The 13,357-nt window shown below is 43.5% G+C and overlaps 1 protein-coding gene across 1 annotated transcript; it reads left to right on the top strand.

Annotated features, from left to right (window-relative positions):
- Positions 1-6,228: 6,228 nt before the first annotated feature.
- On the top strand, positions 6,229-8,045 carry LOC103636521 (protein CANDIDATE G-PROTEIN COUPLED RECEPTOR 7). The gene has a single exon (XM_008658864.4). It carries the CDS (start codon positions 6,365-6,367, stop codon positions 7,709-7,711), a length of 1,347 nt encoding a protein of 448 aa, XP_008657086.1. The 5' UTR covers positions 6,229-6,364; the 3' UTR covers positions 7,712-8,045.
- The last annotated feature ends 5,312 nt before the right edge of the window (positions 8,046-13,357 follow it).

The raw sequence follows: 13,357 nt of genomic DNA on the forward strand, positions 1-13,357 counted from the left end.
ACCTCGGTAAAACAAATCCGTGTGTCTCACTTCATTATTCGTTTGCGATTTGTTTTGCACCCTCTCTCGCGGACTCTATTATATTTCTAACGCTAACCCGGCTTGTAGTTGTGATTATTTTTGAGAATTTCAGTTTCGCCCTATTCACCCCCCTCTAGGCGACTTTCAGTTTGTTTTTTAACTAGTCGTGTGCACTGGTTAATTCAGTTCATGTCGTTATGATTATCTTCACTCTGTTAGCCGATTAATAATGCTTAGTATGTTTTCTTATCATGACATGTTTATACATTGTTGCTTCCTCGTTTATGCAATTTTTCAAAGGAGATGCTGTCGAAATTTTATATGAGACTGTTAGAAGTGTAGTTTTAGTAGCACATCAGGGTGTTTGTGGACCTTAGGGTGTTACATCTTGTCTCATTTAAAACTTTATCAGTCAAAAATTCTCCACTAGAGAAAACCACATAAAGAAAAAAATATAATATAAGGTGAACTTGCTTATGTACTATTGAGAGATACCCCGTGAATCTTACAAATCTCCAAGGTCTATTTGGTTGCAGAGCCATGAGCGAAGTGGAGTGGTTCATCTTACTAATTCTAGATTCTAAGAGCGGAGTGCGTTCCGGCCCACCACAAAAAGAGAGCGAGAAGTGCAACAATGGGATTTTAGAGTTTTTTAGAGCGAGATCATTCTAAATCTGATGGAAATATTACTAATTTAGATCCGCTATGCTTCCATCGCTTCATTCGCTCACTAACCAAACGCATAATAGAGCGGCTTCATCCCACCTCGCTTCCAATCAAACAGATTCTTAAGACTTTTCATACATATACCTTCACATATTTTGAAAATGAGGAGTAAAGGAGGAACTTAGTGAATAAGTCAACAAATTTATCGCATGGTTTTATTTGCAATATGTTTATCTCCCCATCCTTTTGTAATTAATGAGGAGAAAACAATTTTAGAGCTATATGCTTGGTGATATTGAATTTAATATAACAAGTCTACATCTAGGCAACACAAGATGCATTGTCTTTATAGATAACTAGAAAAAAACAGCGCCCTATCGGGCGCTCAACAGTCACGTAGACAATTTCTTGAATGTGATCTTTGTATTTTTTTTCTTTTTATTTTTCAGTGTGCACCCTAATACTTAGAACAACTCCACTATTATAGAGATAAACGATGAAACTTTACCAACATGGCCATTCTACCGCTGCCCAAACAGTGGAATGAACATATGTTCACAATTCATATGACGACAGAAATAGATCAGGGACCAAATAATCTTATCAAGATGGCCATTTTACATCTGTCTAAAGGACAAAATGGGCACATTTTCAGTTCATATAATGGCAGCAATAAATCAGGGCGAAAATAATCCTTACCAACAGGCAACATCAGCCACATATTTGTAATAGTTTTTTTATTAATATCCACCTTAAAACCCACCTGTAGCATAAATGCCACCGCAAGTACTGTTATGAAGAGAGTTGTTGTCTCAAACAACTGAAAATACAAGTTCATCTTTTGTCCCATAATCCAACCAATAACAATACAAAATGGAGTCTGTGTCGGACCCAGGATTTCTGCAAACCTCTTATCAATGTCCTCCTATACAAGCAGGATATTCAGATGTTCAATACAACTAAAAACAACTGAAACGAATCAGGTAGTTTGTATAGATAATTGCTTTGTATGTTTATCGCCTTAGCATCACCCATGTTTGTCTCTTCTTAACTTGTACACATAGCATACCAACTCAATAGACAAACTAAATCATTTTTATAATGAATAGACTAAACTTTTAACACACCGCCAAATTTAAATAGCAAGAAAGCCAATTATGTAGAGCATAACACAAAGATACAGAAACAAATAGGTCTTGCATGAATGTAAACCAAAAGTCAAAATACTTAATGACAATCAGAGCCACTATCCTATCCAGTTAAGTGAAAAATTTATTCGAATAAATGCCTCAAGGTAGCATCTATACCTCTATATATTATTAATATCTCAGGAAAACCTAATGCAAATTGCTGAAATGATCTGAGTGGAGAGCACACCTCGAGACAAGGTAAAGTAAAATATTAGAGTTGATACTCCCAAATTTATCCTAGAAAGGTATTGTGTTAGCTTTGTACTTTGGAAGATTCTATCAGGAAAGAAAATCTTGCATATTGTGTTAGAGGTTCTCTTGCTATCCGCTCATTAGTGCACCAGAGCGCCATTCATTCAACTGAACTTGAACATGTCGCTTTATAAGGAAATAAAATGCACAACTAATTAGCATGCATGACTATGGTTAATCAATCACACCAACTTTTCATATATTAATATAAACGGTGCATCACCCCATATACATATAGATGAACACCAGATTTTTAATGTAGTGCAACTTTATTTTCTAGCAAGGAGATGACGAACATATACTGCAATTGTACAACATTCTAGTCAGGCATTGTCCTTCACCATGCTACCATCTCCACTGAACCAAGAAAAATAGAGTTGAACCACTCTCAAGCAAGCATCGATGCATAAAGCGATTTTGTGTTGGTCTCTTTAATATTTTCTAGTAAGCTAATCAAATGATAAATATGACATTTTTACTATTACTCTGCATCGTAAGGTGTCACAAGAACCAAGAACATCAAAGGAATGTTGGCGAGGAAGAAAAAAAATACTTCATGAGAAATATATACCTCATCATCTTCCATAAAAATAGTCGAGGATGGATCACTCTTTGACATTTTCTCCTGGCCTTCTTTAAAACCAGGGAGCATATCTACAATTCAGGTTAAGCAAAAATACATGCTTTACAAACAAAGCAATGAAGAACCATTTGTTATGAACTATGTTACTGTACACACACATGACCATGATAAAGACAAACACATATGTCCCAAAAAAATTTAGAGGTAAAAAAGAGAACAAGATAACGATCACTAATCAGGATAGAATGTGAAAGAATAATTGTAGTACTCCCTAGCTAGCACATTGACGTTCCTTCGGACCATCCTCAACTGGCATATGGCATCCTACAAAAGCTAAGAATAAGGAAACCTATTTGTTCACAAAATTCTTGTTTCAAGGTTGAAGGTGCATACCATTGAGATATCAAAAGCATTTGAGTCATCATTAATATGAGTAAATACAGTCAGAAATTGAGAATGGACCACACGAACTCTTGAAGAAGGCTGGTCACTTCAGTCAAGCTGTCGAAGAAGATGCATACCATTGCAGATGCTGCCAAATTATTAGAAGCCTTCTTTGAAAGCTTGAGCATGGACCAGGTTACTTCAGTCAATCTTTCAAAGAAAGCTTCTAATAGAAAAGGCAATCTAAACAGATACAAGCGTGTACCTCGTAATCCTTTTGACGTTGTTTTTCTGGGCAATGTCCACGACGATTGGCCAGTACTCGTGCACGCGCTTGTTGATCTCCTCACCAACCAGGTCCAACAGTTCACCAGCTATCTGCAAAGTGGGAGCACCAAATGATTACAGAAACAAAAATAAGAACAGAGGCAATTTGCAGTAGACATGGCATATTTGTTCGCTACCTTTTGGAAAGGGCTTTTTTGTGCCCTATCGGGCGCTATAGCGTTCAAACGCTAACTTTCAAAGTTAGAACAAGTATGTAACAACACCTCTACCTAGACTTAAGGTACAAAATATTGACCAAATTTTGGTAGGCAACATGCGTATGTCCATATTATAAATGCAGTAGTCCTATAGGTCATAGGAAAAAAAGACTCGGATTCTATAGCACGGGTTCATTAGAACATACACGTTTGTGGCAAGTCAATTCAAACAAAAATTTGCAGCTTTTGTGTCTATACCTAGTTACCTACTGATCATAGAATATGGTATATGAGTGATGCTCCTCTAAGCAGGAAACCAAACAAGCTATAAAAAGAAAGTTGCTGCTATTTGTAGAAGAGAGATGCGGTCTACCAATAGAAAAGGAAAATAATGATACTCTAAGTAGCTTGCTGCGACCACACAGAGCATATATTCAAAAATAATTCCAGTGTACTCAGCCTTGATAATCAACAGGCTAGTCATAGGTTTACTTTATGTTTATTTAAAGAATCAATGTGGTAAGAATCCAAGTTCTTCAGAGTGAGTTCAGACACTGTCTCTCCGCTCAACAACAGCCCCTATAAATTGTGTATAGGCTTGGCACAGCATGCAAGCATGTAAACACCCAGAAGGGAAGAGTGGGGAAGGGCAAAACATCACAGCTCTAGGCTCTAGAAAGGGAGCTCGAGGGGTTTGGAAACCTTCCATCGTCGCAGCCAGGCATGAGTTCCTAGTGAACTTCCACTCGTCATGCGACCTGTGGAGATAATAAACAAAATGAAATCGTCTGGTTTCCCTGCAGAGATTGGGCTTGGAGGGCGGTCTTGCAGAGGAGGTATGCCTAATCGGCATCGTAGCGGCCACGGAGTGTGCTTATCAGGCGTGGGAGTGGCGCGAGCATCCTGAAGTCGGATTGCAGCGCGCCGGCAGTGGGAGTTTTTAGTAAATGAGACACACCCATACAGGACACGATGGCGGGATCCGACAGAGGGACGTCGCGGCGGCCGGGAGAGCCAAATCGGGGCCGACGAAGCTGCGCGATGCGACGACGGGAGAATGAAGTGAGAGGCAAAGGGTGGAGGTGAGGCTGGTCGGGCTGATGGAGGAGAAGGCGAGCAGGGCAATGGGATCCGGAGGGAGGCGAGCAGCGTCGGAGGAAGAAGTAGGACGAGATGGAGGAGGGATCGAGAACATGGCACCAATCGCAACTCACAAGGAAGAGCTCGCGTCCGCGTTTACAGCTGGATTGGAGTAGGCACGAAGGCGTGGTCTTCGGTAGTGGTGCATGCGGCGGTCAGCGGAGAGGGCGCGGCGGCGGGGAGGAGGCATCGTGGTGGCCCCGGCCTGGCTGCGCGCGTGGCGAGCGCATTCGCGGAGGCTGCGCGACCGCAGAGGAGGTGGAGAGCGGCGGCACACATTTGTGGAGGCTGTGCTCATTCGATGAGGGGCGCGTGGGAGCCGGCGGAGGGGACGACGCGCTACCAGCAGAGCCGCGTCGGGGACGTCGGAGCTGCGCGCTGTGGCGGCGGGAGGAGGGAGGGAGAGGTAGAGGGAGGAGGCGAGGCTTATCGGGCCAGTGACGGTGGAGGCAGCGGGATTGGAGAGGAATTTCGCGGGATTGGAGAGGGATTTGGGGTCCGTGGCAAGGCGCCCATAGCTGCATTGGACAAAGATTTCGATTCCGGCTGTATACAACCACGTGTCGCGTACGCAATGGGCAGAAGCCCGCCGAGCGCGGAGAGCGCTTGAAACCACGTCAAGTTTTAATATCTCCGATGGTTCGTGATTTTAGAGAACATATACCACAATTCTGTAGTATATGATTAATCATTCTACGAAGCCATACACATTTTTTGAGGCCTCATATAAATCTGTTATTTTAGAATAATTTGTGGAAGTGGCTACTAAAGTTTGGTTGGTTTTTTTCTGCAAAAAATAGTTATTCGACTTTGTAAATACCAAAATCTTGTTTGATATTTGGTATTGTGGGATTTGAAATATAGCTAGCTTCTGTATATCCAATTAAAGTCGGGTCTCAGTTTCTTCCATAGAAAAGACCATGATCTCTTATGCCATTAAGACATCTAAAGATTTGCTTTACCCTATCTAATGACATTTAGTTGGAGCATCGATGTATCTTGCAAACAAATTCACTAGAAATACAGTATCCAACTAGACACTATTTGCTAGATACATAACCGCACCAATAGCACTAGTATGAGCAATCTAGACCAAAACTCTTCCTGGTAAGTCAGAACAAGTCCATATTAAAGATCTTACAAGTCGCAACCAAACAATATATCTAGTGAGTCAGATTGGGCACATACATATAACCAAACATGAGACATGTTTTCATGCTAGACCAGACTCTAGACTTAGAGAGTGTTTAGTTTCTAGAGACTAATTTTTATTCTTCCTATTTTATTTCATTTTATCTCCTAAATTAACAAATACAGAAACTAAAATCTCTATTTTAATTTTCATATTTATTAATTTATGGACTAAAATAGAATAAAATGGAGGGACTAATATTGCAAGCAAGAAATGAGGCTATCACGAAGTCACCAATCTTGACGCAACCACGAAGTCACCAATCATACTCCAATCCCCGGTCAAAGTCTCGCCACCAGGAAGTCACCAATCTCGAAGCAGATCCGACGGGCATTGCCCTGACTCCCAAAACCCAGAAGAAAAGGGAAAAGTCTCCACCCCGACCCCGTCCGTCCGGCTAGATCTCGACTCCGCTCCGCTTCCCCCCATCTCCCACCTAGATCTCGCCGCGATGGGCCTCGCCGCTGCCGCCCGCGCGGTCCTTCTCCTCCTCGCCGTCGCCGGGGTCCTCCTCCGTCCGGCGGCGGCGGAGATCAAGCAGGAGTCCTTCAAGGACGACTCCCGCGGTTCCATTCTCTTCGAGAAGTTCGGCTTCGGCCCCCACGGCATGGTGTCAATCTCCGTCACCGGCGCCAAGGCCTCCTCCGCGCTCGCTAAGCCCGATCCGGCACAGCTCGGCTTCTTCCTTCTCTCCGACGAGTCGCTCTTCGAGGCCATCTACGATCAGCCGGCACCCACGGATCTGAACCCCAACCCGGAGTCCTCCCCGACCTGCGTCCTCTCCAGCCCCTACGTGAAGCCGCTCTTCACCTTCGCAGAGCTCGATGACAAGGGTTTCCACAACCAGACTTTCCCCATCACCCATCCCGACGAGTACAGCCTCTTTTTCGCCAACTGCGCGCCGGAGACCAGCGTCACCATGGAGGTCCGCACCGACATGTACAACACCAACCTGGACGGCACCAAGGACTACCTCTCCGTCGGCATGGCCTCCGTCCCGGCGATCTACGCCTTCTTCGCCGTCTGCTATGTCGTGTTCCTGGCCGGTTGGCTCTACGTCACCCTCTACCGCAACCGCCTCTCCGCGCAGCGCATCCACCACCTCATGTCGGGCCTGCTCGTTGCGCGGATGCTCTACTGCATCTCGGCGGCCGAGGACCAGCACTACATCCGCACCGCCGGGACACCGCACGGGTGGGACATCATGTTCTACCTGTTCCAGCTCGTGAAGGGTGTCATCTTGTTCGCTGTGATTGCGCTGATTGGGACTGGATGGTCATTCCTGAAGCCTTTCCTGCAGGACAAGGAGAAGAAAGTGCTCATGTTGGTGATCCCTCTTCAGGTTGCAGCTAACATTGCTGCTGCTGTAGTTGGCGAGACCGGACCATTCTTGCAGGGATGGGTGACATGGAACCAGATCTTCTTGTTTGTTGATGTCGCTTGCTGTTGTGCCGTGCTCTTCCCAGTTGTGTGGTCGATGCGTTCGCTGCGGGAGTCATCCAAGACAGACGGCAAGGCGGCCAGAACCCTTGCCAAGCTCATGCTCTTCCGCCAGTTCTATGTTGTCGTGATTGGATATCTGTACTTCACCAGGATCATTGTGTATGCTCTCAGGACAATTACTAACTACAAGTACAGATGGGTGAGCGTTGCAGCCGAGGAGGTGTCCACCATGGCATTCTACATGTTCATGTTCTACATGTTCAGGCCAGCTGAGAGGAACCAGTACTTTGCACTTGACGAGGATGACGAGGAAGCCGCAGAGATGGTGCTCCGTGAGCAGGAGTTTGAGCTCTAGACGGACACATGGATGTCCAATGACGTGGGAATACAGCCATCTCCCATTCATTTTCTCCTCGATGTGCTGTTGATCATACTATACAGATTCAGGGTTTAGCTAATGTTTGTTTATGTGTTTTGGTAAATCTTCTCCAGTTCCTTTTTAGTTTCGGAAGCTGCCAATGAGATTTGTGATTAATAGATTTCTTGTGTTACAAAAGCAAGGGGGAATTCAATACCATTATGAATAGATGATTTTATTGGTGTAGGAACTGGGGATGTCATTGATAAGCATTGCGTTGCCATGTCTTGTGAAGCCTTGTCATTGCTGGAAGCAGGTTCTGAATTTCATATGGTTGTTGACACTTCTGCAGTATGGTGTGCTTGTTCATGCATCACTTTCCGGCTGCTGAGATTCATGAAGGGCTGGTTTGGTGATTCGCGATCTATGTTCACCAAATCAGCTCTAAGGACTAGTTTGGAAGCTCATATCCCCTTCGGGATTGAAGGGGATTGGAGAGGAAATTAGTTCATTTCCACCTCAACCCCCTTCAATCCCGAAGGGGATTTGAGGTTCCCAAAGTAGCCCTAAGAGTGGCTGGAAGCGAGCCACTCAGCCACAGCCACCTACAGGCAACCACAGGTTGGAGTGGAGTCACAAGCGAAAATCGGCCTGAATAAACACCTTGTCAATCACTGAGCATACTTCTTGATGTGCTCTGTATTAGCTTAATTCATCTGGGCTCGAGAAACAGGTGTATGTGGGTTCTGAACAAAGCTATCCTGGTGACCATCAAGTTCAGTCGTGTAGCTAGTGATTTCAGTTTTAGGTAGTGTTTATCCTGACCCTTGGTACGAGTAATAATTGTCTAATTCATAATCCTGGCGTTACAATAAGCAATTGTTTATCTCGGCTTTCTGAGCTTGAGCTTATCCTAGTCTTGGTATCTCAATTGATATACTGTACTACTTCGGTCTTGGTTTGGAGCCGTTGGACAGTCCATCATTGCTTTGTACTTGTCCAGAAACGGTGTAGCAAATCAGAAATTTTGTTACTATTTTGGATTAAACACCGTTTAAGTACTCCCTCTATTTTATGAATTATATAAATTATAAGGTACTCGTTCCGTTCTTTTTTATTTATCGCGGTTTAGTTCAAAAATGAACTAACGGACGACAAATATTACGAGAATGGAGGTATTAGTTTTTCTAGATATGTGCATTTAGATGTAGTCTATATCTAAGTGACTAAGTCCATAACAAAACCTACTTTTATATATTTAGAAAAAAAACTAAAATATCTTATAATATAGAATAGAGAGAATATTATTTTTCATTAAACAAAGGTACGACCCATTTTAGGGCCTCTTTGGCAGGGCTTTAGCTTTTAAAAAAATAGATTTAGCTCTAGCTTCTTCATGCGAGCAGCTTTTTTGGGAGAGCCAAAGCCATTTTCAAAAATCGTTTGGTAACACAGCTTCTGTACCGTTTTGCAAAATAAACCTTTGATAGTTTTTTAATATATTGTAGTATTGTTGCTTCGCTGATTTGCTCGTACGCAGATACACAAGTTGATAACGTACATGATCTGCATCATTATATTTTTAAAATATCTGGATGCCGTTGCCATACATAAGGAACTTTGGAAATCGTACGCAAATATAAACAAAATAGTATTATGAAGATTTCGGTTAAGTATCAAATAAATTAACATAATAGTATATAACAACGATTAATTAATGTCATCCATATATGAACTAGAAATTGTAAAATATTTAGATAAAAGTGACGATGATCCATTATATACAAATATGTATGCATACAAAATTCACGCTGATCTAGAAATAAAGACTGTCCTAACAATATCATCCTGGAATCTATCCATGGTTCGATCATTTGATTATGTTGTCGATGTATTCGATGCATTTTGCGATGGCTGAAATCTAGCATACTTTTCTGGAATTGTGGGCACATAATCAGGATTCCGATCACACTTCACAAAATCCAAATCTAAAGCATGGTTCTCTTGAATGTAGTTATGCAAACACATAGTCGCTGCCACAATCATTTTTTGAAACTTCCATTTTGTAAGACGACATTTTCAGTAGCACTCTTCACTTCATTTTCCAGACTCTAAATGCTCGCTCCACAACATTACGAATACTTGAATGCAAATGGTTAAAGTGCTCTTGCTCACCATTTGGAGCCGGTCCTCTCCTCCAGTCAGGTACATGGTACCTTTGACCTTTATATGGTGCCAAGTACCCAGGTCGATTTGGATATCCTGCGTCGACACAATAATATTTCCCTACAATTAAAACGAATAACATGATAAAAAAATTAGAGTCTTACTACAAATGTTGAAAAGTAGTATACTATTAATACATACCTGCAGGAGGGTGTGGAAAATTTTCTGTATCATTCCTCAATGCATGGAATAGGACATTTGTGTCGTGCATAGACCCAGGTTGGCCTTTAGATGCATAAGTAAATCTCATGTCAAAATCAACTACAGCCATCACATTTTGAGTTGCTTTACCAGTTCTCCCAATGTATCTAATAACATCTTCTGGCGGCGGTGTGGCATTAATATGGGTACCATCTAATGCTCCAATGCAATCTTTGAAATGGGGCATCATCCTTCTATCACCAGCAATTCTACTATGTATAGTGGAAAAATTTGGATCAATTGGTCTGATGTAGTCCTTGCACATACACACCACACACTGAAGTACTTCATGAAACTTCCTGCTAATAGTCTCCCCCGAATGTCTGAATATATTTGTTAAAGCGTTGTTTGACCAACCATGGCCACAAGTGACAAGAAAAATAGCTAGCGACTCCATAGAACTCATATGTATAGATGATTTCAGACCATACAAACTCTCTAGCAAATCATGCAAACTATAAAACAGTGAACTATTCATTCGAAACATGTTATGACTTGATCCAGGTGTTTTTAAGGTGTCCATCAGCCAACCATATCCAGTTTGCCCAGCTGTCCTAGCCTCATTTTTATCATAGTACTTGAAATAATAATTAGAAGCAAAACAAGCAGCACAAAGTAGGCTGTATTGTGCACATTGTAGCAATGGAATAACTTGCCCAATAATATTATCATCGTCAGAATCACTGTCCGTAGTACCAGAACTAGAAGTAATTTGATCATCATCCGTATCCAAAATAATTTCATTCAGGTCGACACCATCATCAACATCATCACTGCAATTGAAAGAATACAACGTTCGAACAATCATTAACGACATTATTATTATAATCACCCCTCAGAAATAGTTCGAACAAATGCTTTCATTATTACAATATCCAAATAGAAATGCAAGGCAAAATGTTTTATCTAAATAGGCAACTAATTTCTCCTAGTCGCATCATTTCTTGGCATCCATTCTTGCTTGCTCTTCAACCACAGAAACCTATCTTCAGGAGTATCCAGAGTCATGAACATCTCTCTTTCCACTCTTTTAGTAAACACTATAGAGGCGATGAAATGCTCTTTTGTTCCAACAGTGGCACCACATTCCTTTACCAATGTCATAACTTGTTTGATCGAGCATCCATATGTATCCTCCCTCCTAGCAATGGACTCACAAGTCTCTGTGGTTCTTTTTGTCATCTCAAGTATTTGATTAAAACCATCAGAAACCCAACTTCCTTTACCACTCCTTGCTCGTTTACCTTTGTTATTGGTAGGGATTCTTGGCCTCTTTCCTTTACCACTACTAGGGGTGATCTCCTTAGGCTCACTATCATCCTCATTGGTAGGTTCAAATTCCACATCAACATTTATAGGTGATTGCTCTACATTTTGTTGAGTTGGTGGAAGACCACTGGATGCACTCCAATGGTCATCACCAGTGTTGCGTAGATCTTCGAACATAGTAGCTAAGTGGTCCTCATTCTGCAGCCCTCTAGTCTTAAATCTAGTTGATCCTTTAATAGCCTGCATTTGTATCAATTAAAGAAAAATTAACCAAACTAGGTTGCAACATGATTAAAATTAAGATGGTACATACTAAAATAAGGAACTCACTTTTGCCATCTTTTTCCACCAATCTTCAGGCATGTCAATATTTTTACCACTAGCATCCCAACCTAAACCAGTTTGTCTTGTTAATTGCTTCCAAATCCCGTAATCAATTTTCAATCTGTCCCATTTGTTCTTAAATTGTTTATGGGTGTACACAACTCCTGTCCTTTCTTTGAATTTCTGAATCACATTTTGGTAACCGGCTTTGTTCAAATGAGTGCTTGAACGATTTCCGCTGAGGACTTCGTCAGCAAAAATTTCACATGCTATCCTAGTATACTCATCACACCAAGTGGCCATACTGTATACAACAAATTTGACAGATGAACATAACATCACAGACAACCAAATGACACGATAACATACAATATATCAAACTCTGTAATGTAGAAAGTAGCAAATGCGGCAATTACCTAGGATCTGTTATGTCGACGTTTCCAGCTTGTTCTTCGTTTGATATCACATCTTGTGGTACTGATTGACTATTGTCTCCCTGCAGTGGCGGACTCACCACCCAGGCACCACAGGCGGTGGCCTGGGCTGCTTTGCCTACGGCAATGGAGAGAAGCAAGCAAGCACCATACGCTTAATCCTACGGCAATGTAGAAAAGCAAGCAAGCACAGGCATAGAGGATAGCAACTTAATCTTGCCTAGGCTGTCCTCAAATCCTGGGTCCGCCACTGTCTCCCTGTCTAGTGTATCCATGGCCATGCCCGGTCATCGGTTGGTTGTGCACAGGCGTGGAGAAGCCAAGTCTGTCCACCAATGGGGTGTGGCTACGCCCAGGCAAGACAAATGCAGAGGAGACGGTGTCTGGCAGCCCTGCACAAAACGAACATGGAATTACTTGCAAGCGCCGGTCAGCAACAGATGCAAAGCAAATGGAGATCGCGTGGAACGGAAGAATCCAAACCTACCGCGCCGGTGGGAACCACACAAGCCGAGGCCGCGATGGTGGGGAATCTGGCCACGCCTGCGCCGATGGGAACTGAAGATCGCGGCGTCGTTGGATGGGAGAGACCCAGGCCGCCAAGATGGCCCGCCGCCATGCGCGTTGCTGGGAATCCGCGGCCGCCTCCAGCAATCCCAGGTCGGATGCCTCCACGGACCGCATCGTGGCCATCACCGGCCAATCCGTGGAGTTGCCCGGACGCGCCGCTACCTCCCCCAGCCATTCCGATTGCAGGCGCGCCTGCGATGTGGCCTTGCCCAGCAGCGTCGTTGCCTCCACTGGCCGTGCCGAGGGATCCTTCGGGTGCGCCATGGCCGAGTGCGGGTGCGCTATGGCCTCGCCCGGCTGCGCCGTGGCCGCCACTAGCTGCGCCGCCTCCTACGGGCGCGATTTGGCCTCGCCTGGCCGCGCCATGGCCTCCGTCGTCCGCGCCGGCGATCCCTTGCCGGGGCCGTAAGGGACTCATGTTCTTCGTGATAGGATGCGTGCAGGCGTACGAATCTTAGATAGAGACGAGATGGGACCGGTGGGAGGGGGTTTTCACAAAAAAAAAACAAGAGCCAAAGCTGGGTGAGCCACATTTTTTGGCTTCACCTATCTAGTACAAAACAGGGAAGTGCTTTCCACCTAAAGCCATCTGATAAAAGCGCGTTTGGTATGGCTTGTG

This window comes from Zea mays, chromosome 8, assembly GCF_902167145.1.
Source record: "Zea mays cultivar B73 chromosome 8, Zm-B73-REFERENCE-NAM-5.0, whole genome shotgun sequence".
Taxonomy (NCBI): Eukaryota; Viridiplantae; Streptophyta; class Magnoliopsida; order Poales; family Poaceae; genus Zea; species Zea mays.